The sequence below is a fragment of the Rhipicephalus microplus genome, chromosome 1 (genome assembly GCF_043290135.1).
Source record: "Rhipicephalus microplus isolate Deutch F79 chromosome 1, USDA_Rmic, whole genome shotgun sequence".
Lineage (NCBI taxonomy): Eukaryota > Metazoa > Arthropoda > Arachnida > Ixodida > Ixodidae > Rhipicephalus > Rhipicephalus microplus.
In genome coordinates this window covers 212761118-212788301 of record NC_134700.1, presented here as the reverse complement: position 1 = coordinate 212788301, position 27184 = coordinate 212761118, and the positions used below count along the sequence as shown (strand labels likewise).

General features: G+C 46.3%; 1 protein-coding gene across 1 annotated transcript; it reads right to left on the bottom strand.

Moving 5' to 3' along the window:
• Nucleotides 1-27121, bottom strand: LOC142806412 (low-density lipoprotein receptor-related protein 3-like). Its single transcript, XM_075891266.1, has 5 exons — nt 24794-27121; nt 16892-17106; nt 15824-16001; nt 13614-13754; nt 1-377 (listed from the first exon to the last, which is right to left on the bottom strand). The coding sequence occupies exons 1-5, from the start codon at nt 24867-24869 to the stop codon at nt 133-135; spliced, it is 855 nt and encodes a 284-aa protein (XP_075747381.1). The 5' UTR covers nt 24870-27121; the 3' UTR covers nt 1-132.
• Nucleotides 27122-27184: the final 63 nt, after the last annotated feature.

Genomic DNA, 27184 nt, shown 5'->3' with positions numbered 1-27184 from the left:
GAATGCCAAACCAGCTTTAATTTCAATCGAATCGCTGAGATCAGGACGTTCTCGCAATTTTGATGCGTGCTGCACTCTTGAGACATGCTAATATCGGACGTCGCGGACACAGTTCGCCCGAATCCCCGGGCGTCAGGTGTGAACGGCGATTTCCGCGTTGCGCAAGAGCACGGCTTGGTCGCTGTCGACTTCGGGCGACGGCGTGAGCGCCGTGTCGCCGCTGCCGCTGTCGTCGCCGTCGGTGGTCGTCGTGCTCGTGCTGAAGGACACGCGAGCCATGCATATGTCGAGCACGATGACGTAGATGACGATTCCGGTGAAGACCACCAGGATGGTGCAGAACACGATAGGACCCCAGATGCTCTCCGGGTCCACACCTGCGCACACAGAACAACAACCTGCCGCGTTCTTCACGGTTCAAGCTTTTCACGCCTCATCAAAAGCGAAAAGTGAGCGTCGGCGGCGTCCACGCGAGTGGTGCGAAAGATCATGCGATGACGTCATCTTATTACGTCAACGTGACGTCACAGGCCACCGAGGTTTGTGATGTCATCGTGAAAATACGCAGCGTGACTTCGCAACGTCACCGCGTGACGTGGTCGCTCGGCCAATGGTGCGCCGAACACAGAGGCGCTTGGAAACCACGTGAGTTGCAGACGGCTTGCGATTCCACTGATCACGGAGGCAGCACAAAAACCACGTTGGGTGCAGGAAGCTTTCGACGGGGATTAATACGATCGACCGAGGAGAAACATACTTGGCCTTCCACTCGACTTAGCGAAATGCATAGAAGACCCCGTGGCGATTTGGTAGCTGCAGCGATAAAATAACATGAGGCAATGTCGAGAGCATCTTCTGAGGAACCTTAAAATAATGGATGGTCTCCTTGTCTAGGAAATCGGCATAACACGTACGAAAGTGAAACGTTTTGTCACAGGGGCAGTTGAGCGTTTATTGTGCATTGCTTCGCCATAAGGACGAATGAATGAATGAACGAATGAATGAATGAATGAATGATACAACAACCAATTGTAATGTCACGCGAAGAACGGGAAGCAGCTCGAGACTTGCTACGCGCACCTCAAGCAGAAAGCGCGTACAAAATGAGCATACACAGGGCGAGCGCGGATTAACAAGGCACAGCTAGACTTACTTTTGAGTGAGTGAGCAGCGCGCTCCTTTCGTAAACGCGGCCGCGGCAGCGAGAAAAGTGACCATCGTTGACGCACAAGGCGCACAAAGCACCCGAATCACGAGATAAGCGAGATAAGCGAGGCGAGGACCTTTACAGCGCACCCAAAACGCACCTTTCGCGCCACCTTGCTACTGATGACAAAAACGCGCTGGAGTTCCTGAGCTCTGAGGATCGCCGACGGTGTATGGTGTATTTAAATAGCTCGTAGTTAGCAAGCTAGACAACACGCGCCATGTGGTCTTAGTGGTTTCGCGCTGCGGAGTGAGAGGTCATACGTTCGACACCCGGTGACGGAAATTTTTCTCGTCTTTTTTGCAATTTCTTGTATATTACAACGTCACATCTGCGACGGATATACGTCAGCGAAGCCAAGGCGGACGCCGGCATACAACTCTTTCATGTTCAAAAAAAAATCGCAGATCCCACGTACAGTGGGAATCGATGATGTAGGAAGCATGGATGAGAAATATTGATATGTCACTTTAAAATCAGCCCAACGTTAGGAGGTGGAGGTAAATGATGCCGTACATGACTTCCGTGTCATGATTATGTTGTTTGAACCTATCGTTTACCTTCGTCATCTATTTACGTCAGGTGATACCGACTTTAGTATATGTGGAGCTAGCGAAACGGCCGCGAGCACTTAATGAGCGTGGTATGTTGACATGTTCTTACGTGACAAGCGTGTCAGGATTATCATTTTTGCACCAGTCATATATTTCGTCATCCATTTACGTCACGTAACACCCAATTTTGTACATGTGGAGCTAGCAAAACAGCCGCGAGCGCATCATGAAGTGCCCAATATACTCCAATGCAGCGTTGACGCGCGCGCACGCTGGGAACAGCGACGCTATATAAGTTAGCAAAACGCAAGCACTCAATAGTCTGACGCTAGGCGCGACCAGCGCACGTCATCGCGGCCCGACGGCAACCGGCGCGAAATGTGACATGCTGCATTTCGCGCTGATGCGTTACCCACACAACACTGCGTCTCCCTCTTTTCATGGCGGACATGACATGCGTGTCGGGATTGACACGTTTGTGTCATTCACCTATGTCGTCCGTTCGCGTCGCGTAATACCGAGTGTGGTACATGTGAAGGTAGCGAAACGGCCGCGAGCGCATCATGAGCGTAGCATATAGTAATGTTACATGACACGCGTCCGATGCTTACCATGTTTGCACCAGTATCATACCTTCGTCATTCATTCACGTCCCTTAATACCAAATCTGGTATAAGTGAAGCAACACTACGGCCACCAGAGCATCATTAGCGTTGCATGTAGTCATGTTGTTACATGACACGCATTTCAGGAATATCATGTTTGCACCAGTCACATACCTTCGTCATAAATTTACGTACCGTAATACCAAATTTGGTATACGTAACGCTAGCGAAGGAGTCGCGAGCGCATCATAAGCTTGGCATGCAGTCATGTTGTTGCATGACCCGCATGTCATGATTTTCATGTTAGGGTCTGTCGCTTGTGTTCACCATGCAGTCTTGCCATACCATACCAGTTATGCAACATGTCATATGATCGAAACCACCGCAAGAGCAGCAAGACCATGACATGTAAATCATGAGATTTATGAAATCCATGTCATGATTTTGATGTTATGACTAGTCAACTATGTTCTTCGTACAGTCATGTTATGTCATACCAAGTTTGGTATCGATACCATTATCGAAACGGCCAGGAGAGCTAGAAGTCATAGATAGATAGATAGATAGATAGATAGATAGATAGATAGATAGATAGATAGATAGATAGATAGATAGATAGATAGATAGATAGATAGATAGATAGATAGATAGATAGATAGATAGATAGATAGATAGATAGATAGATAGATAGATAGATAGATAGATAGATAGATAGATAGATAGATAGATAGATAGATAGATAGATAGATAGATAGATAGATAGATAGATAGATAGATAGATAGATAGATAGATAGATAGATAGATAGATAGATAGATAGATAGATAGATAGATAGATAGATAGATACGCTCAATGTCGCCGAAGTTCGCTAAGAAATGCTTCGCATTTAAAACAGATCACCCTGAAAATCGCATTATCTGACCGAAGGTCCGAAAAGTATATAGCAGGTGGCAAATGAACAATGGAATACTCGCTTGCTTTGTACTGTCCGTCAACGAACAGAAAAAAAATGCGGGCAGTTTGCACTAAGTGGCGCAAAGCTTTACGGTGAAGCACGGGTTTGTCGCCGCTTGTACTCCCCGTCGAACGACACGCCTAGCCTCGAGATGCGCCGCTAGGGAGTACACACTTTCTTATTATGCCTCATGATTCGCTCGACATGATCGGACGCAACCAGGCTGAGACTGCACGCTATGTCTCTGTCGGTGATGGTGGCTTAGCTACTGCATATGTGCGGCATCTAGTCGCTAGACGACGCGATGCTTGCTTCCTCTTTCTTTTTTCTTTTAAATATTATAGTCTTTCTAGGGGACCTTCGGCGAAAAAACTTCGGTCTGTCTGTCTGTACTGTTGTCTGTTTATCCGCCCTAACGATACCTCAAAGGGCACCAAACGGCCAACCCCATCCGCAGCGCCCACCAATATTGCTCAAGGTTTAGCATTCGTTGTTGTGTGATTGTCGATGAAAAAAGCAAATATTGCGCAGATCTGAGGCGCCATAACAACATGCCTATGTTTCGATTGTCTGCCTTTATACTAGAAGAGGCACACACAAGTAACTCTAAGCGCTGTAGCGTTTAACGCGCTGTGCTGACAGTGCAACACGATGCTCAAGAAGGTGTTTCAACGCTCTGCTACGACGGCACGGTGGTGGCACCTGCCCGTCGCTTTGCATTCTACACCTTATCACCTCCATGACTGGCGCCATTCTTACTCCGCTGTCGCACACGCCTTCGTTTTCAAAGATAACTGCCAGATGGCGTTTGTGTCGAACGTGCCTGGATGCGCTTGTTCGCCTTCGTTACATGCTCGAGGCACTCTAACGCAGCGCCTTCAGAATACCATTCATTAATTTTCTTGCGCAGAACATCAAATAAACGCTTTGTTCACTCTCTCCAGACGCAAGGCTATCGTGTTTCGACAACATTTACAGTGTAACATGTAGATCCGGGCAATTTTTTTATTTTTCCTCTTTATCTATTTCTTTCTCTTTTACATTCATGCTCACTCTTCCTTTTTTCTTTCTTCACTAGTTTATCTCCCTCATTCTTTCTGTGCTAAGCTTTACTCTCTCCGCTCCTTCTCAAAATCGAAACTTTCCTCCTCACGCTCGGTTCCCTCTCTCAACCTCCTACTAAATTATACTATATTTCTCGCGATTTTTTTATTTATATCTCTTCCGATCTTCATTCATCTTGCTTTTCTTTCTCTGTCTTCCTTGTTTCTCTTTATTTCTTTGAATTCTTGTATTGCTGTCTGTTTTTTTTTTTTTTTGCTATCTCTTTTTGTGTCTGTTCCTTTTTGTCACTTGTTCTATGTCTTCTCTTTCTCTATTCTCTCTCTCTCTGTCTTTAATTTATTTTTCTTTCTGGACTAAGCCCAAAGAATAAACGACGACCACCTAATGGAAACGTGGGAGGCTAAGCTCGTCCTCGAGTACCTGGAAGACCAGCGACAACTCGTCGCCTGGGCCAAGAGGGCAGTCGAAGCCAGAGGGATCCTGGACTAGGGAACCCTCTTATCTTAGGGTGACACCGGGCCTCGCTCGGAACACTGTTTTAGGGGCGAAGCTCCTTACGGCGTGGCTTGTGCGTCTCTCGTAGTACGTAACCACCAGTGGCACATACCCGAAATAGCGGTCCTTACAATGTCTGCTGGATGGGGGCACTTGTATATGATGAATACATGATGAAAAGATGTGAGATGGCTGTGCTTGGAGTTTTCACTAGACATATGGATGGACGAACAGACTGACACACGCACGGACGGACAGACAGAGGGATGGCCGCAAAAAGAGATGGACGGACAAACAGACGAATGAACAAACGGACGGATGCACCAAGGACCACACAGATAGGCGGACGCAAGAACAAATGGACAGGGAGACTGACGAACGCTGCGCCCCACCAATCATCATTCACTCCATGGATATGCTGTGTTTTTTTTTTTTGTAAACGTTTACTTCTCTCTCTCTCTCTCTCTCTCTCTCTCTCTCTCGGTCTTGCTCTTCTTCGAGTGTATTTATTCGTTCTCTTTGTCCCATGTCTCTCTCCCTGCTCTTACCTTTAGATGTCTTACCACTTACCGCTGGCGATGTGCATCTCGAAGGAACTATGGTGTTTTCAGCATTACCAGCGAGATCGAGATGGCGCAATGAACTCGCATCGCCAGATCGTCGCTCATCTCCCACGCGTACTTCGCCCAGCGGAGATGCCAAAGAGGAGGGGGGGAATGCCCACTTATCTCGTGGTGGCGAGAATCGTACGCCTTCGGCTTTTAGCATAGCGATTCTGTTGTAATTTCCGGGAGCACAAAGGTCACTGCACTCGTTGCACAGTCTCTGTTTGCGAAAAAAAGGCACGCTTTTCAGACACAGCGAAGTAACAACTGAGACGCTTATTCGCGTGTATCTGTACTTCTGAGTACGTTTTGTGCGAAATTTGTGCGCAAGAAACGCGGGGTACGTTTCGATCTGCTTGCCATTCTTCGCATGACCTTCCAATTTGTTGCCATCGCGTTCATTGCTTCGCCTTTGGTGCAAAGCCTTTTTTTATATTCACACCACCGATGTCCTCCGCGGCACATTCCGGTTTCGATGTATTGATATCCTTACCTGTCGCTTGGCACGATAATATAGCGTGCGCTCTCTGCCTACGGCCCCTGATCGCGTGTCAAGAGAGCGACTGTTGACCACGTCCGAGGAATACTTGCACCACTGCCTTCTGGTCGCCTCAAACGCGACCTTGAGAGTCCTCCTCCTTATCAGCTGAGCAGGCCTGGTGACGTTTCTGTTGGTTTCGCTTACTTCACATGCCTATGTTATACTACATGTACAAAAACAAAATGAAATAAAAAGGATGGGGGGGGGGGCAGCTGTATAAGTGGGAAGAGCAAAGTCAACATGGCGTTGACCCACACGCGACTATATTAGGCCTTTCGGGTCATACATGCAGTGCACGTAATTGCAAGTGAAAATGTAAAGAAACGTAAAGCACACAAAACAACATGAAGCTTCTTGACTGTGGAGTAGATAAAAATTGGCAGATCCCACGTAAAGTGGGAATCGATGATATGCGAAGCACGAATGAGAAATGTTGACGTGTCACTTTAAGATCAGCACAACGTGACGAGGTGGAGGTAAATGATGCCGAACATGACTTCGGTGTCACGATTATCATGTTTGAATGGATCGTTTACCTTCGTCATCAATTCACGTCACGTTATACTAAATTTAGTATATATGGAGCTAGCGAAACAGCCGCGAGCACGCTATGAGCGTGGTATGTTGTCATGCTCTTACATGACACGCGTGTCAGGATTATCAAGCATTGCACCAGTCATATATTTCGTCATCCATTGATGTCACGTATAACCAAAATTGGTCTATGTAGAGCTAGCGAAACGGCCACGAGCGCACCATGAAGGGCCCAATATACTCGAATGTAGCGTTGAAGCGCGCGCACGCCTGCACAGCGACGCTACGTTAGCAAAACGCGAGCACTCTATACTCTAACGCCGCGCGCTTCCAGCGTCCGTCGCCGCGGCCCGACGGCAACCGGGGCGAAATGCGACATGCTGCATTTCGCGCTCATGCGTTACCCAGACAACACTGCGCCTCCCATTTTTTCGGGACGGAGGGACGCCGGACGCGCTGAAACGCGCATGCGTCAAAGCAACGCAGCGCGGCGCGCGCCTGCGAGTATTTGGCACGACCGGCTCCTGGCGTGGCAAAGCCGGTGTGACGCGACAAATTGAACGCCGCGAGCACGCGCACCGCGTCATGTCGAAATGTATTGCGCCTTGACTGTGGCATGTAGTCATGTTCCTATATGACACTAATCTCATGATTATCATGTTTGCACCAATCACATACCTACGTCATCTATTGGCGTCACCGTAATACCAAATTTGGCATATGTGAAGCTAGAGAAACGGCCGTGAGCGCATCAGTGTGGCATGTGTAGTCATGTTGTTAGATGACACGCATCTCATGTTCATCATGCTTGCACCCGTATTATACCTTCGTCATCCATTCACGTCCCATAATAACCAAGTTTGGTATAAGTGAAGCTAGCGAAATGGCCGCCAGCGCATCGCGAGCATGGCATGTAGTCATGTTGCCACACGACACGGTATCTCATGACTTTCATGTTTGCATTAGTCACATGCCTTCGTCATCCATTCACGTACCGTAATACCAAATTGGGTATATGTGACGCTAACAAAACGGCCGCGAGTGCATCATTAGCGTGGCACGTAGTCATGTTCTTACATGACACGCATGTCATGATTTCCATGTTAGGGTCTGTCGCTTGTGTTCACCATGCAGCCTTGTCACACCATACCAGTTATGCAGCATGTCATATGATCGAAACCACCGCAAGAGCATCAAGACCATGACATGTAAATCGTGAGATTTATGAAATCCATGTCGTGATTTTCATGTTATGACTAGTCAAATATGTTCTCCATTCAGTCATTTTATGTTATACCAAGTTTGGTATCCATACCGTTATCGAAATGGCCAGGAGAGCTAAAAGTCGTAGGCGACTAGATAGATAGATAGATACGCTCAAAGTTGCCGAAGCTCGCTAAAAAATTTTTCGTAACAAAATTTGCCGCCCATCTTCCCACGGGGGGAACTCGAGTGAATGCGTCTCAGAGTGGTGGGAGTATCACGTGAATGTTGGGCAATTGGGTGTGGCTTCGATTTGTGGGGTTTAACATCCCAAAACCACCATATGATCATGAGAGACGCCGTAGTAGAGGTCTCCGGAAATTTCGACCACCTGGGGTTCTTTAACGTGCACCCAAATCTGAGCACATGGACCTACAACATTTCCGCCTCCATCGGAAATGCAGCCACCGCAGCCGGGATTCGATCCCGCGACCTGCGGGTCAGCAGCCGAGTACCTTAGCGACTAGACCACCACGGCGGGGCAATTCGGTATGGCTTGATAATGGTTAATTGTTATTTCGTCTTTAGTTCTTGTTTATTGAACAAAGGAGAAGCGTTGCCTTCAACGTCAAGCGAAATCCAAGTATGACACTCTTGGCTAAATTCCGAACGCGCGATCCAGTGCCCACATATACGGGGTGGGCCAGTGAGCGGTTGTGCAGCGCGAGCTGTCGTTGCTACCTGCGTCAGCGTTGCGAGAGAGGGGAGGGGAGTGACAGTTTCGGGAGTCTTCCTGGGCTGGCATGCACGAGACGCGAGCATGCGCAATGAGAGTGCGGACGGCGCCGCTGCCAACGCTCAAGCGCAACATTGCGAGACTATAAGAAATGTTCCGCATTTAAAACGTGACTGATCCCTCCGTCACAGAAATCATTATAACACGAACGTGAAGGGTGTCTTCACATAGGTAGTTGCGGCTTTATTAGAGAGTTTTAGTACTGCGGATTGGTGCTACGTACGCATCACGCAAGCGCCTTGCGTTACGTGGCGTTGTTTGCCACTAATCGGCTTTTAGTACGCCGTAGTACCCGCGTACGTAACGAGCGTGAGGCGTGTTGCGCCATCTGGTATATCAAAACAGAAGTACGTGTTGTTGACAGCCAATGTGAGCCAATCCAAGTGTTATAGCCAGATTATGGCCATATTTGCAAAAAGAAGTCTCGCGCTGTCACGAACTTGTTCGAGAGTGGCGCGATTACCTCATACGTACGCACGCACGCATCTCATGCGTGCGTACGTAGCGGCTGCGTACGTAACACGATACGTGCGCGTTGTGGTCTGCGCATGCGCACTAAGCAGAACGTGGCGTCCTTACGTACGCAACGCCGCCACGTACGCATCGTACGCAATACTAAAACTCTCTAATAACGCGATAGCGTTGAAGAACTTGTTCCGCAGAAATAGGTGACCAGTAAAAGAGCGAGGAATTGTGGGATGCACCGTCTGCTGCCAGTTTCCGGATCGAGAAGAGTAGACGACGGCGAAGCGCTCCGCGCCGTAAGCCTCTCATAATTCGGTATTCGCGCTCGCGGTGGCCCGTTTATCTTCGTCCTGCTAAACCATGGTTGGTAGTTGAGCCGTCGCCTTCTCCTACTCGAGCGTGAAAGGCAAATGCATGTATCGATTCCCATGGAACGAAGGAAGGAAAATGAGGTGCGCCACGGCTGTGAAGAGAACCGCAGCGACAGGTAGCCTTTGGGTACCAGGGTTTGAGAAGACCACTTATGACAGGTACGTGCGTATTGCGCACTAATAAAAAGCTGGTGCATGAATTTGCTGGGAATATTTTATCTATAAATGAATTGTCGCGCAGGCGCGCCTATAGCAAATTATTGGAACGCGTGGGCGAAATCTACCTGCCATACGAAATGAGCGCCGGCCATTGCATCCATATGTATGACAAAAAAAAACGCAAAAGCTTCACTGAATATTAAGTTTAGTCGAAGCGTAGGACGAGTCCCTTTGCGTTTATCTTGATCAAACAGTGCGCCAGGATGGCGCACAATGGAAGAAGTGCGTTCAACAAGCACAGGGTTTCGATTCTTCGGCGCCGTGTATACGTCTGACTGTATTGTTTATGTGCCACCGTGCCGCGCAGCTTGACCAAGATCAACGTTTGGCTTCGACTAAGAAATGCATCTTATAGTGCGCTGAAGGCTAAAAAAAAAAAGATATCTCAACGCGCTCAATAAATGCTGCGCTTCAAGTCGATCAACCGACAATGTCAGCCGAAGCAGCAATCCCGAAATGAACTTTTAGCACACTTATACAGTCATCCCCATCCCTTGAGATCTTTAAAATGGTGATTTTTTTATCTGCAGTAACGTATCATACACTGAAAACTTTCTTCTGTATTGACTGATCTGCTAGTCAAACTGACAGTACCCCTGAGCAGCGTAAAATCATTGCAGATCATTTTGGTGCGATAAAAAAGTTTTCTTACCGTTCATGGCTTTTGTAGCTTGTCATCGTCGCAGTCACGGTTAGCAGAAACCATGAGCCAATTTCTAAAGCACTGTCGTTGCACGGATAGGTGTTTTTTTTTTTTTCAACGAAGCGGTACGAAAATGCACTCGTGCCACTGCTAACCCGCGTAATGCATCCAACCAGAAGCCGTCGTATCCCACAGTTCCCTGCGATTGCCCATATTACCGGTCACCTATTACGGTGTCGGTGTCATTGGTTGTGGCCGAAAAATCATCATCTTATGCATGACCGAAAAATTGAGATCGGTGCAAATAAAATAAATGACAAAAACCCTGGCGCAGATCGGGAACCAAACCAGGGTTGCAATTGGGTCCGAGTGGGAATCGAACCGGGGTCGTTTGCGTGGCAAACGAATGTTCCACCACACGGCCACACCTCTGCTTGTGAGAACATTGAAAAGGACTTCGTCTGCATGGAAATGCAGTGAAAGTAGATTTCGTGCTTTACAAACACACGCGTCCTGTATACATGCAACATGAAATAGTGCGGCAATAACGCGTGGTACAAACGTCCCTTGCCAGCGGGCGTCAGAATATGTGATTATAACAATGGCTCCACTGTCGAAAGCCGATACCCCACTACAAAATGGACACACGCTACTGCGCTTATTACCCAAAGGACACGTATAATGGGTGCATAGCAAATTCCAAAAAAGTTCCATACACTAAGTGTTTGAAATATGCACTAGGAACATGATGTCACTCTCACGTTCAACTCCTAAAGACGAAGCTTTAGAATGCCCCAATATTTGTGCATTGCTTCGCCACAAGGGCGGTGAAATGCATGCAACAGCAACAAATTGTAATGTCAAGCAAGCAGCCCGAAACTCTGAAGGCAGCTCGGGAAACGGCTAGAGAGAAGACGCACGGAAAGAACATACACAGTATACGAAAGCGAACTGTCACAGTCGTTACATGTGTGTGAGTAGCGCGCTTCGTTCACAAGCGCGGCCGCTGAAGCGAGCGATGTGACCTTCGTGCTCCCGGTAACCTCAACGCACACTTGCGGCGAAAGCCCAAGACTTGCGAACCACTCAGATCTAAGAGCGTTGGCGACGACATTTAAAGCGCACCCTCCGGACCCTTCTCGCCAGTGAGAACAAGGACACGCCGAAATCGCTGGTCACTGAGTACCGCCAGCGCTAAATGGCTTACATAAATAGCTCACCGTTAGCAAACTGGAGAGCGTACGCTTTGTGGCCGAGTCGGTTGACACCACGTGCTGCGGAGCGAGATGTCATAGGTCCCCGAGCCCTAAGCGGGCGCAGGGTTCCCCTTTATGGGCGATGGGCGAAAATTCGTCGCAGCGCCTCCTTTTCCTATAATGTCAGTGTATGAGGCTGGCTTTGCGCCCCCCCCCCCCCTCGGCCACCTGCCCACACCCCCTGCGCACGCCTATGCTCCCAGCGACGAAACTGTTTTCTTTTTTTTTTCGTTTGCCATCTTTTAGTCTATATCTTGCAACGTCATATGTAAGCGAAGCCGTAGTGTACACAGTAGCAGGACACTTTCATGGTAAAAAGAATAATTACCACGCGAGCATAACACTGCGCAGCCCTAAAAGCATATATCCAAGGTAACAGATCCCCATATGAAAAATCTCCGCACTATCCTTAGTGTTCTCATATGTTCTTGTAGCACGTCACTGTTATTATGCGAGTCTAATGGGACCCTAATGCCACACAGATTATTCAAGGGCTCCCAACATTCTGTTTTGATAATTTATGGGGAACGAACGAGTTACAGTTTTCGATTGTTGATAAGTTGTGTTGCTGACCAAGCATTCATAACTGTGAGTTCCGTATTGAATGCCGCTGCTTCGTATAAGTGTAGGCACGTGCCTATATAGCACCTTGAAATCATCACTCGGTGCTCAACAAGAAAAATCCAGCTAATCATCGTAATAATCAGTGACAATTATAAAAGCATGAGTCATCGAGATTTTATATTCAAATACAATATGTCTAACAGTATATGGTAATGAATTGATGGTATAAAGAGACCTCCAAAGGGATGTAAGACTGCCTTGGTTAAGCTTCATACTTAAAGCAATGCAAAAACAATTTGGCAGATCTCACGTATCTAAGAATTGCGTTCTCCGAATCATGTGGAGGGAAGGTGACCGTGTTGCAACTTTTTATTGAGCGACACGTCATGAAATTATGCTAAATATATGTACAAATGTTGCACGCGCAGACATATTTGGAAGAGCTGCACATGTTTATATAGCCAGTTGTTTGCACTTACGCAACGATGCCAACTGGAACATGCGTATTAGCAACACCAGAAACTGATACAAAGCGCTGAAGCTCGCGAGGATGCTGGCCCTGAACACTGCGTGCTACATAAATCAACTTCAGCGCGTGGCAACTAACCACAATTGACGTTAACCCGACGTGATGGCAGTATCAAAGAAGTACATATGTAAACTTCATAAAATTGGGTAGGCAGCACTGCAAACACTATTGACGTTTCACGAAGACTGTCGCGTCTACTTGTAAAGTAGTTCCGAGACGTGGCGTAGTTCCGTGGCAAAATGCTTCATTTGCACGCAGGATGCGCGGGTTCGATTCCAGCTGAGGCCCTGACATTTATTATTTGCGTTCGTCGGGTCAACGCTGTGGATGTCACCTTTTTCTGAACGCTCACGCGTTAATATTACCCCCGTGTGTTCTCATCGTTTCTGAGTAGATACTAAGTGTCAATCACCTGTGGCACGTACCCACATACGAGCGGCACATACTCTCCCGTGGGTATGTGCCACTGCCTGGTGGGAAGTGTTTGACGACGGACATGACAGAATTGTGATATTATTCACGTCTTGACCAGCGCGTCATATACGTCAAACCATCTTACCCTCCCGTGCTAGTTTTGGTTCACGCCAGGTTAAGCGGGTGATTACGAGAGCACCCAAACGTAAGCGCGTACATAGATAGATAGATAGATAGATAGATAGATAGATAGATAGATAGATAGATAGATAGATAGATAGATAGATAGATAGATAGATAGATAGATAGATAGATAGATAGATAGATAGATAGATAGATAGATAGATAGATAGATAGATAGATAGATAGATAGATAGATAGATACGCTCAAAGTCACTGGCGTTTGCTAAGAAATGCTTCGCATTTTTAAAAAAGGAGGGGTGGGGGGAAGCACCAGACAAAGAAAACCGCAAGACAAGGCGCTGCCTTGCACCGTCAACTTGTTCAGTGCCTTGCCCATATGGTGTTCGTCTTGAGCTCCGGGGTTTTGCGTTGCTTTAAGAATGATATGGATCTTGTGTGTGTCACTCACTGCAAGGCTCGCTGCTCAGATGTCTCGGCTCGTCGCTGTCGTCGCCGCAGTTGTTGATGCCGTTGCAGGTGAGCCGGCGCGGAATGCACACGTCTTTGCCCGCCGAGCAGCGAAACATGTCCTCCGAATCGCACAGGTTACCTGCGCCGCACACGTCAGCACTCATGCACAACAAAGCAAGGCTTATGGCCTCCTTGAACGAGTACTCGGCTGCTGACCCGCAGGGCACGGGTTCAAATCCCGGCTGCGGCGGCTGCATTTCCGATGGAGGCGGAAATGTTGTAGGCCCGTGTGCTCAGATTTGGGTGCACGTTAAAGAACCCCAGGTGGTCGAAATTTCCGGAGCCCTCCACTACGGCCTCTCTCATGATCATATGGTGGTTTTGGGACGTTAAACCCCAGATATCAATCAATGGCCTTCTTGAACGATATTGCCATGCGCGTTTCTCATTGTCACTTTTGTTTGATTCGGTTTTAGCACACAAAACCTGGGTACAAATTGCTCACTGCGCATTATTGTTCGAGAACGTTCGCGATCCTTGTAGATCGTTCTGTTAAGGTTGCCCGCGAGACGCGAAAACTCGAGATTGTTCCAGAGATTGCGCGGAGACCAGTGATAAGGCCGGAATATTCGATAACATACGTACAAATACCGCCGCGCTTTGCCGCTTGTCAGTTGATCGCCAGCCGACGCTCAGTTCGCCGCAATCAGTGCCCGTGCGCTGCTGTATTCTGTTTCAGTTTTCTGGTCACCAATTCGGCCGGATAAACAGTCTTTCATATGAACATCGAGTGTACTGCCTTCGATCACGTCACGACCCTGTGATAATATGCACGTGCTATCACATAACCTCTCGCGAGCAAGGTAATTGATTGATATGTGGGGTTTAACGTCCCAAAACCACCATATGATTATGAGAGAGGCCGTAGTGGAGGGCTCCGGAAATTTCGACCACCTGCATGGGGTTCTTTAACATGCACCCGAATCTGAGCACACGGGCCTACAACATTTCCGCCTCCATCGGAAATGCAGCCGCCGCAGCTGGCGTTCGAACCCGCGACCTGCGGGTCAGGGCCGAGCAAGGTATATATGCCTTCAATATAAAGCACACCATGCAGTTAACGAAATATTTAAAATGGCAAGAGACGGGATCTGCAACCAATTTCCATCGATCGACCGAGTCGCCCTGCTCTGCGTTTGCTATTATCATTGATCGAGTGACTGACTCATAGGACTTTACGGTCTCAAGAAGACACTGAATTTACGCGTGAGGAACCAATGCGGAGTGATACGGGTGTATTTCGATTAATTGCCTGGCTATTTGTAACGTGCACCTAAATCTAAATACAGTACAATTTCGTAAGAACAATATAAATGTTTCTTCAGTAAAATGTTTGGGCTTCGTTTAGAAGATAACGCGCGCATTTTTTCATCTGCTTTGTTTGCACGCATACACACTAAAAATATTTCCGTCATCCGTTACCCTATTAGGATGCAATGTTTTCCATCATAACGAAGAATATATAGAGTAGCGAACATGATATAGCCAGTAGCCAATATGGGTGTTGTGGTGTGGCTCACTGAATCTACAATTAATAAGTTCATGCCACTTAACTCCACCTCTCCCCCCTTCGAACAAATTTGAAGCTTCCGCGTCAGCGAGCAGTTGACTACCCTGAACGAGTATAGAACGAGAGTAGCGCAGTTCAAAGGAACAATAGCACACATAAGGCGTCTTCTTAGTTTGGAAGAGGCGCCAATACCATATGCATCTGCTGATGTGATTACTCTATTTCAGTCCATATTCAAGGCCGGCTGGACGCTCATTTGCTCATTTGGTTGCTCGTTTGCGCGCAGGGGGGTGCGACATCACGTACGCCCCTTCCCACTACGCCACCACCATATCCGCTACGATATCCACCATTATGATAAAAGACATTTCGCCATTATAGGGTATCGTGGCAATGGATGGACAAATTTTCAATAGGGTACCTTTTCCTCTTTTCTTTTTCTAGTTTGGTAACATAACCTATTTATTTAAGATTGCTGTTTGGTCTTACTGTGCCGTATTGAGGCGATTGCCACGTTGAAGGCGAACTGAGTTATGATGTCCTGCATATACTCGCCGAGTCCATGATGGGGGCGCGCAACTAAACTGCCTCACTTTCTGCATGTGCGTGTGTGAAGGAAGCGTGGCGTGGGTACTCGCCGTGGAAGTAGGCGGTGAAGGCGATGTTGAGTCCCCTGTAGACGCCCTCGACGGGAGGCGTCACGCTGAGGCTCACGTGCACGACTCCGCGCACCAGGGCGTGCATCGCGTCGCCTCTCTTCGGCGAGCACTGGGGACCCTCGAAGATCAGGGGACGGCCTCCCGGTCCTTCCTCCAGCTGCAGTTGCACCGCGTACAGGTTAGAGCGCTAAAGTTAGCCTGACCAGTCGGCCTGACTGCTATCGCGTTGAATGCAGAACGTGCCTGGAGGTGGTTATACCATAGCACATTGAAATGTCGCTGTGGACGAAGAGTACACGTGATTAAAACGAAATGATTGACAGCCGTGGTGTACTGTCGTGGCATGTAACCAGCCAACGATCCCACGTGAAGACACCTTTGTCCTAGCTGATACACTATATAGGCGGATGCACCTGTCCCGTAATGAATGTGCAAGGATGTGGTCATGCATGTTTTTGACGACAATGGCGTCCGAGGAGCGCTGTTGTTGCTTAGAATAGCAGAGAGGTCCGGTAGGCACGTATTTATTCTAAAGAAAAGGGGTTGTGGTCATGCATGTTTTTGACAATAATGGCGCCCGAGGACCACTGTTGTTGCTTAGAATAACATAGTGGTGAGCTAGGGACGTAGTCACACTAAAAGAAGGGGGGGGGGCGGCAAGGAAGTCAGACATTTGTTATGTCCTGACTTTCTTTTTACATTTTCACGCCCTGTCTTTTTCGGAATGAACAAACTGTTGTTGCATTGCAAGACCTGTTTACTTCCAATTTCATCAAAGAGACCAAAGACAGGCCGTTGTGGAAAGCACGTCATAGTTTCGCTTCCATTTTTGCATCCACTTAGAAACTTATTTTATTTCGAACTCGACCAAAGGTGAGAATAGGGGGATGCTGTGGTGCCCCCTCTAATGACCCCTACGCACGCTTATCTAATTAACCAGTCTACTAGTCTAACGAATATTGATAACGCACGTGCGTCTCATTGGTAGTTGTGCAGTACGTGCGTTAGATTAGCCGAAAGCGAGTATCTTCGCTAATTAAAGCGCACCGTGACGTGGTCGAGGCAGGTGCCGTTGGGCTCCCGACGCAAGTCGAGAAGCCGGACGACCACGATGAGGGCGCCGCTGTCGCTGGCCACGGCGAAGCTGCAGTTGTGCGCCGTCTCCATCGGGTACCGCAGCCCCACCACGGCCGACGGCAACTCACCGCGCCGGAGCCACAGAACGCTCGATCTGTTCGACCAGCACACGTCGCCGAACATGTCTGCGTTTGTTTCGGCGTAGTACGACGTTGGTTAGGTATTTCCCTAGAAAACCCAGGGAACATCTATCGCCAAGTGGCAATGGCTAACACTACTATAATGAAAGCATGGCCTCCGACATGGCAGGCGCCCTCACCCGCCATCTCGGAGACCATGGGGAAAGGGACACGAAGGTGAAATAATGAAGTAGCTTAGATTGGTAAATTATGATCTGAAAACTGTAATGCCGTTTAGGCTCGTCACCATACGTTTAAAGGCAGATGAGAAAAATCGATGTCACAAAGGTCCACTTTTAACTTTCCCGCCTAAATCTACAATGGTTACGTCACGGAGTTTCAAAGTGTTGTTTCACATCATGGTCACATCGGCTCAATGAAGTTCCCTAAAACTTGGTACGTTATTTCCCCGCATCCCCCAGAAAGCAGTGCACTTCATTTTTAACGTTTAGGGACAAAAGCCATGGTAGAAGCCGTCGAACCCTAGAACAATTTCAGCGTCGCCACTAATGTTTTCTCCCTTACCAAACGTGTTCCACACCAAGCGCAGTGTTTAGGTATTGTGACAAAGTAATTTATTACGCCAGAAAAATTGTTTTTCTTATTATAGTGTTTCTTTAAACCTTGTGGGCACGCATAAAAATGTCACCGAGGTTCCTATAACGTTAAGGGAACCACAAGCGGAATCATATATGTTCTGCGAGTCAGTAACGTGGCCGTATATTTTCTAATTTAAGAAAAACAACGCGTTTTTTTTTTTTTTTTTTTTTGAGGCACACACTTGTGACAGCAGCCCCTTCGGTCTATTAGTATACTTCACCGCATAAAATTCTCGCATTGCGACGAAGCTGCCTCATTTTGTTTACCACTTCTACACGAGATGGCTGTGACGCTTTCGTTACAGTCTTCTACGACATATGTACGCAAGCATACTTTTTCTGGGCCTACATTTCAGGTTCGATGTGGCTACAGACGACACAACTTATTGGCAAACTGTTCAGATTGAATTTGCGTGGCCCTTTAGTTCGATTATTATTTCCCATGGAGAAATAAAAGCATGTAGTGCTAGTTTATGATCCCCCTCATCTCCCCCACCATTTCCTCTCGCTGTAAGGCGTCCCACACAACTTTCACGAGTCCAAAATGGTAGGGTGGCTAAAATGGGTCTCCGAAACATCCATGGCTAAGAACCACTGCCATAGAGTAATAGACCATATGCCGCGTAGGCTATGTGGTATGCGGAAGTGCACATCCGTGAAACAACAACAAAAAAAGACTTTTGAAGTTCTTCTTTTCGTGTATGTTTTTCTATACTCATTTTTTGAAGTTTTTTTTTTCTCTGAAAACTGTTTTCGAAAGCAAGCAGTGAGTGAACATGCACCCTGAAGACGCGTCCACGAATGCCTCCCGCGCTCTTCCCGTCCATCTAAAAAAAAAAAAACAGCTTTCTGTACGAAAACCAATATACTTGCCTGGAGTCGGCCGTATATATGAGAAATTGAAGAGTAATTTTTTGCATACCTCATTTTTCAGGTGAGGCAATCCGAAAACGCTTTGCGTATATTTATACTTGCTTCTGCTAGCTCTTCGTGTCTGTCATACCTGTCGATAAACTGAGATGCCGAGGGTAAATAAGTTCTTCGGCAGCATAAATTTTGCTGCAACCAATAAAATTCTCTTGCAAACGCGAATGGATGCCAGCGACATATAGGCACCGAGCGGTGCACCAGCAGTTTCTTCTATGTCAAAATTATCAACGTCTTCAGCGTCCTTTGAGAATAGCGAGCAGATAGACGTGTATTTTCTAATTGAGATGCATGTAATTTCAGGTGCAATTAAACATAATTGCACATGCAAACCGAGTGGTGAAGGTGTCGAGTTCATCGAAACTGCATATAGAGGAGTCTTGCCTAGCTTTCTTCAGGCCCCGGATTTTTTTTTTCAAGAATTGACTGGTACATTTGGGGCTGATTTTTTTTTTCCATGATGGCAGTATCATGTGCCCCCAAATCTTGCAATCATTAGCAGTGAAGCCTGGTCGAAACACAGTCAGTTTGATAAAATAAATTTACCACAATCGACAACACAATGCGGGTATATCTGCAGCTCCTAAATGGAGCAAAGCAAGCAAGACGACAAGCTCAAAAGATAAAGAATTACTTTTCTTTAGGATTACCAAGCTCGATTGTGGCTACTAAATAAATTAGTTTAATTATGCTTGTGACAAAAAAAAATTGTTCACCTTTTAGCTTTTTGGAATAGAGTCGATTATCTCAAAACCATGTTTGTTAGTTTTTTATTATTGTTGCTTAGGCACTATTAATTCTTATGTATACAGTCAATTTCCACTCTTTTCTGCTTCTTCTTCGACTAGCTTAACACGAGCTAAAGAGGGAAGGTGTTTGAGATTCGGAATCGGCGCCCCTCCATGACCCGAGTGTTCGGTTGCAGCGTGAAGGAAGAGCCGTTGTCCGGTGAAGACGCTTCATTGCAGCACTCAGGCGTCTGTCCTGGTTCAAGCCGGACCCTGCGCTATCCATTTCACATCCGAACATCCTCTTTTCAACCCTCGGTCTGACAAAGAGTCTCCAAACAAGCCAATCCCATATGGGGGTTCACATTACCACAACCAATTGCAGGAACACTTTCATGACAGACACTGCGTTGGTAGTAAGCACGCTACAAAATACAACATGCGAGAAGATAGGTTCTGTGCACAACACGTGTCGTCACACTCTCTGTCCAGCTAACACGAACATGTGGCCTTGACGTCCGCTGGTAGCAGAGGTGTAACAGCCAAAATAGAATTCGGAGCAATTTTTGGAGTGGCAAAACGTTAATTTTGGAGCACTATATAACACCCAAATTTGAAGCAGGTTACAACAAATATATATATATAATTTTTATCACGGAAGATCAAACTTGGAGCAGTAGAAAAAAGACTTTACAATTTCGAAATGAAAAATATGTACAAACCATTTATTGTACCCTAAATTGTGCAGAGTGAATATGAGCATTGCTATTCTAATAAAATCGTATTTTGAACCACTCCACTGTGTAATCAAGGATAGCAAGTTCACATTAGCATTTTCCGCTCCTGTCAAATCCGTATAGACAGACTCAGCAAATTCAAATGCGGCTCTGCTAAGCTGGCGACCTTAAAATCCAGAAGATTCGTAAAACTAAGGAGTAGGAGTGGCAAAAAAAGAAAAAAGAAACAAACTGACGCACAGTTTTTTTCTTGGGGGGTGGGGGGGAGGGTTGCACAAATGTCATCAGCCTAACTACGTCCACTGAGGGACAAAGGCCTCTCCCATGTCCCGTCTATCAACTCGATCCTGTGCTTGCTGCTGCCACTTTATACCCGCAAACGTCCTCATCTCATCTGCCCACGGAACTTTCTGTCTCCTCCTCACCCGCTGGCCTTTTGTGTAGTGAACGAAAGCATTTGTGCCGTGCGCAAATATCATACACTGCTCCAAACGATTGCCAACAAGCCAGTAACCTTTCTAGACCTGAGCTGTAATACTAGTGCTCATAATTATGCAGGCAGCGTATACACACGCATATGAGTAATCGAAAAAAAGATAGTGCTAACAGCCCCTTTCAACTCTGAATTATGAATATGCTTTTTGCGCGGGGCATCGGTGGCTTAAAGCAGCGTCCTGCACGGCTTAAAACAAGGCCAGGAAATTTTCGAACCGCGGCACCCCACCTCCCCCCTTTTTTCTCGGCCTATAAACAACTTCTCGAGTCGCTTGCAAGGCGCATATACGTCAGAACAGATAAGGTAAGGACGGCGAGCGACCGTTGAACCGTGACGGCACCAGTTATCTATCGCCGAGACGATCGACGCAACGTCGAGGCAGAAAAAAAAGGTTTACGTGCCTTTTCTATGGTAACCAAAGTGATCACCGGCAACGCCGACGTTCGTAGTACTACTACCTAAGCAGCTAGCACGTCGAGTTTGTTCGCGTGCGGGATGTCGCGGCGCAAGCCACCTGCAGCTTTAGCTCGTAAAGTGCCATAGCCGCGTTTGCGGACTAGGAAATTTATGTGTTCCCGCGAAGCGTTGTTGTTGGCCACGACAACGCATTTCTGGATCCAAGTTACGTCGTCCCGCCGATCGGTATCTGCTACTCTACACGCACCGATCGGCAAGTGGCGTTGTTACTTTAGTTATAGGCGGATCGCATTTCACGAGTGTCCTGATCCAAGTTAGTATGTATCATACACCGTGCTTTAGGGTTAAGGGGTATGTCTGCCTGCTTGGATTGATTGATGGCGCAAACTGCGGGTGGCCAACGGGGCATCCACATGTGCGGGAGGCCAATTGGTCCTCCAGGACGGTCATTCTGGCGCAATTTGAGCAATTTTCGTGGTTCTGGCACAGCTTGGCGCAAAAAAGGGAATTGTATCGAATTGGCGCAGCTGCTGCACCCCTGCGGTAGCCATTCCCAGGCTAGAGCTCCATCAGCCCGCACCATGCCCACACACTAAACGTAACAGCGGCGGGAATGTTCTCAGATCCTGTCCACTGAGGCGCCCTGCCATACCAAGAACACTCGGCAATGATGTGCAGCTAGGGTCAAGCTCGTCCGCATGCTTCGAAGGCCGCATTTTGTCACCAAAGGGTGAAAGCGTACAGCAACCATCAGCGTCAGTCAGCCCAGCGGTCGAAAGCTACTTCCGTGCCCTTACGGCATTCTCAAAGAGCCCACGTGAATGCCAAAAAAAAAAAAATCAATCTTGAAACCGGACGACCACGCGTCGCCTGGTTCTTGCGAGACACTCTTTCCTTTCTGCTCTCCCCTTTCGTCCCAAAAGGGGGGCACTCGTCTACCGTGTGAACAAACTGGTAACCGTAAATTTCTTTCCCATGTGTTAGCCTTCCACGTCTTCTGCAAAACCGAACCGCATCGTTAGTTGGCGGGTCAGAACGGTGGCACGGGAACTCGCTCTGCGCTTATAGCAGCACCAGCATACCTTGCGCTACATCTATATATATATTCGGTTTCTTCGGCGCATTCGACACTCGTCTCGCGTGCGTGCTGTTTGAAATCAACGGGACTCAATCGCTGGATTCCGTGCCGACCGGTTGTGCCCTCGCGATCTCCGTCGTCAGCGTAGCTCTGGCCGACTGGGCTCGCCCTACGTCATCTCCTGACGCCGACAACAGATCTCGCAAGTGGTGCCCCGTCCTCGGACTCCTGTGATCGTGTTCTCACCTTTCCTCTCTCTCCTATCCCCTCGATATGTCGTCGCTTTCACGCTTACTTCATCTCTCTTTCTCTCTCTCTACACATTTATTCCTATCCTTTTAATCCCTCCTCACCCCCATCCCTTGTGAGCTACTGTTGAGGTGTCGCTCCCTCAAGCAGACTGTTACGGGGCTCACTTTCCTTTTCTTTTCCTTCTTACTACATTTCATTTTTCATCATTTTTTTATAACTTATTCCACTGTACACTTTTGTCTATTTCCTTGAAGATGTACTTTTCTGCATTTACTTTGTACTTGCCCCCTTTACACAATGCCATACTAGGCTCTGTAAGGCATGATGAATAAAATAAATAAACACGCGCCGACTCAGCATACTTAATACTAGTGATTGATATGTGGGGTTTAATGTCCCAAAACCGCCATATGATTATGAGAGACGCCGTAGTGGAGGGCTCAGGAAATACTGACCACCAGGGGTTCTTTAACGTGCACCCAAAGCTGAGCACACGGGACTACATCATTTTCACCTCCATCGAAAATGCAGCCGCCGCAGGCCGGATTGGATCCTGCAACCTGCGGGTCAGCAGCTGAGTACCTTAGCCACTAGACCACTGCGGCGGGGCGCATACCTGATAACTTATACCAAGGTAACCAGTTGATTGTTTCTTAGTATTATTCATAAGTGTAGACAACTGTTGTGCCAACACTGAAATTATTCCCCTCGAGGTTTTTTGTTTTCATTTCATTTATTTTACCCTTAATGGCACATAGCTTTACAGAGGGGAGTGCAGTACATAAACTATAAAAAAAGAGCAGACAAAGTAACATCAAAATAATAAAATTGACAGAACCTAAGAAGATTTCGTGTTAAGCAATACAACTTATTACATCAGTAAGTAAGATGAGCAGCATACAGCGAACAGGGTAAAAAAATATATATACATGCAATACACACTTTACGTGTCATCAGTAATTTTGTATGGTATAGAATAAAAAAAATCATGATCTGAAATGAAAACTATGTCGGCCGGAAGGTGGTTCCAGTCGTTGGGTGTGCATTGGGATGAAGGAATGATGAAAAAAGTTAGTACAGCAGATAATGATGTGTACCTTGTGAGGATGATCTAAACAAGTTGAGCGATAGGATGGTGTTGTAATGAACTGAGCTTTCAAAAGTGAATGATTGAATATCTTGTGAAAAAGTATGAGACCAGACGCTCTGTGACATGATTCAAGTGACTGCAGCGAGAGGGTGTATTTCATTGAGGTGACACTGCTGGTGCGGTAATAGTTAGATAATATGAAGTGTGCTGCATTATTCTGTAGCATTTCAAGCGAGTGAGTCAAGTTCAGTTGAAAAAAATCCCAAATTGAGCATCCATATTCGAGCTTTGGACTAACTAGTGTTTTATTGATGATTGCTTGCAGGGCTAGTTGGTTCATTTCAGTGTATGTAACAGTGTGTAAAACTAGAAAAGACTATTTCTTTTTTATGAAAGACTATTTATTTCTGCAATATTTCTTTTTTTTTACCTACTGGCTCTGTGCATGAATTTATACCTGGTATTGTCAGTGGAATAAAACTGTTGGAAGTCAGCGCTCTTTTAGTCTCTCTCCATGCAGTCTTTTTAGCGCTGCTACATACGTTAGCGTTCTTACATTGTTAGCTTTAGGACTTGAGGAGCGCAGCTGAAGTTATTTCGAAAGTATCCTACCATACTGTTGCTACTGTCAATAACGTAGTCAACGTGATGCTTCCAGCTCAAGTCAGGTGTTATGTGAATACCCAAGTATTTAAACGAAGTTACAGAATTTAGAGCAGCATGATTTAAGGTGTAGTAAGCAGGAGGTGCCGCAGTTCGAGAAATGTGAAAAACTTTACATTTCTAAGTGTTGAGGTCCATGCTCCATGCTCTGCACCACATAGCAATATTATGAATGTGAGTTTGTGTTAATGCCAATACTCAATAATTAGGTCTCAGTTGTAAAAAAAAAATCGACCGAAGTAGCATTATTGATCAGATTTTCACAACTCCGGTACATTTAAAAGAACAGAAAATTTGGAAGAAAATGGTGTATTCATAATATTGACACTTCCTTCAGTTACAGAGAAAATGATTCCTCAACATAGCAGAAAATGCATGGAACATACAGAGCTTACCCTGTGTGCTTTTGTCGTTTATTGCATGGTATGCGTGTCGGCTGGTGCTTCGCATCACAATGCCGCTATATTCAAAGCATGGCAGTTCCCTTGAGTTTCTGCGAGTTTTTATTTTGAACTTTTGCATGCCTGAATAACCACGAAACAGGTAACAGATACCTGAAGTCCAGCGATGTGCATTTTTCTTTTTACTGCAAAAACTAATGAATCACTAAATTACGTTTACATAATTTTGTTACTGCACACTAAAATATATGGTGCCTAGGTCTCTTAAAATACGTTATAAAATGATTGACAATTGGCATGCTTACGTGTGTTGTCCCAGCCATGAGCCGGCTGCTGCAGGGTGAGGCATACTGATGCGAGCATCAGAATGCCCTTCATCATTTCGAAGTGGATTTCAAGGCTTCTCGCGCTGCACGTGACCACGTGACCAGGCTGTGAAAATGCTCTTCGACAACACGGAGCGAGCACAAGACAATGTTTAACAATTCTCTCAAACACCGAGCGCCAGATCTTGTTCTTGTTGACCTATCAACTGTGGCTCAAACCCACAGGCAGATTTGATGATGATGTTCCTTCTTATAGGGGTCGTGCCCACACTGGCAGGTTGGCCAAGAATTATTCATATCAAATTTTAAATATTTGAAGTATTAACTTGAGGTTAAACACAAAAAACAGCAAACATAACAAGAAAAAGGTGCTATAATTATTCACTTGTACATTCAGACCAGGCAGTTAAATTATTACCACGAAGGAAATTTAGAACAACTTGCTTTTTTTCTTCTTCTAGGGAGCTGTGGTGGCACAATCAAGACCAAGAAAATAATACATCCGATTCTCAATCTTGAGGGGCCCGTAAACCACCTCCAATATTTTTCAAGCATTTCAAGTGAACGCGCACATTGTGTGCAGAATGCCGTCGCGATCAACAATTCTGCACGTGGCAGCGCTAGGAGCCGCCGGCGCACAACAAATTCCAAGAAACAATGCTTCCTCCTTTCCAGGCCTTTCGGGCCTCCGTGTGACGCGTCGTGCCAGATCTCTGGTGCGCCGAGCCAAATATGCCAAATATGCTGTCGAGCAAGAGCCTACGACTGTCGAGCAAGAACCTACGAGTCTGCAAGCAGCTGTCCGCACTGTTTGTTGTTGTTCTAAGAAGTGTGGCAGTTTGGGCTTGTTGGTATGACATGACGATAGTTATGTTATAGAACGACGATAGTTATATAGAAGATCCTGGCGTACGAGAACGGGAGGCCGAAGCAACGCGCGGACCCAGCTTCGCGCCACTCTCCATCATTCAGCCCGTGGATATTGTCACGCACAATCCAGATGGTTTAAGAATAACTATTTATTGGGGCTAACTTGTGCCCGAAAAGTAAAGGAAAATGTAGCAGCGTTCCTAACAGGCGATCCGCAAAGGAAATCAATCTCTGAGAAGACCTCGAGCGGTGCCTTACTTTATTTTCGTCAAAATCCCATGCTTGCTGAGGAGGCACGTGCCGTCACGGCCTTTTCTTGTCTCATCATCCGGCCGCTGGTCTTTTGAGGGGGCGCATGAACTTGCGCACGTAGTTTGAATACCGCGTCTGTCTTGGCGTCAATATGCTGTCATTTTTTTTTATATTCACTCTAGAGCTATGAAGCTTCTACTGTTTAAAGAATGCTTTATGCTAATTTAAAACATATAATTAGCTTTCCTGCAAGTTGCTTACTCTTAATTCTGCAACATGACAAAGTGAACACCTTAAGCCTTTTGCCCCTCCCCCCATCTTTCCATGACTAAATGTCCATAATTTTTTTACCATTGCTAGTTCATAATATTTTAAATAAAATGTACAATGCAAAATCTAATTAGGAAGTGCATACAAAATATGTAATAGATGTGAAAAAGCCCATATTTCTCCTACCCTAGTAAAAGTTTATGTATAATTTCATTACATAACAAAAATAATAAAATGTAACACATTAATTGCATTTCTTATACTTCCAAAAAAATTTGGCCATCATTTCATGCAGATCTGAGCACCAGACGTATCCAAAAAAGGAGGGGCATGTGGGAAAAAATGGCAAAACCTGTGTTTCAAGAAAAACAAGTTTTGAAGTTAAAATAGGATGTTTATTTATAAAAGATGTAATTAAATGTGATACTGTTTGCACACAAAAAAAATAATTCTTCTTGTAGTGGTCACTGCCACTAAAATGTGCCAGCAACTAAACTTTGTCCCTCACGGCTCTTGCGAGCTGACTTCTCGCATTCATTTCGCTCATAGACTGGGCGATGAAACACTTGCCAAACTACTTCTGCTCTGTCTGGCAGAGCCTTGTGCCGACTGAAAGCTAGGGAGCAGGTCAAAAGGACTTCGTAATCTAAACAAAGTCCAATGTCGAGGGACCACATGATTTAAAAGCCAGTCGCAATGCTCGACAGACGTGGCAAAGGCGTGCTTCTTTTTAATATTTCTTGCACTGCAGCAGAGCGAGAAATTGTCATTATTTGAAGAGTGAGGCTGGGCTTTTTGCCTAGTTGCGAACGACAATGATGACCAGCGGCGCATCATCGGCAGCAAGGTGCTTGAAGACTGCACACTTTCAGCTACCTTGTGCTCTTTAGACGCAACTTTAAAGCATTTTGAGTTAAGTGGCGACATAGATTTTTTTTTTAGAACAGTAGACGTATACGTGAAAGAACAGTAGACGTA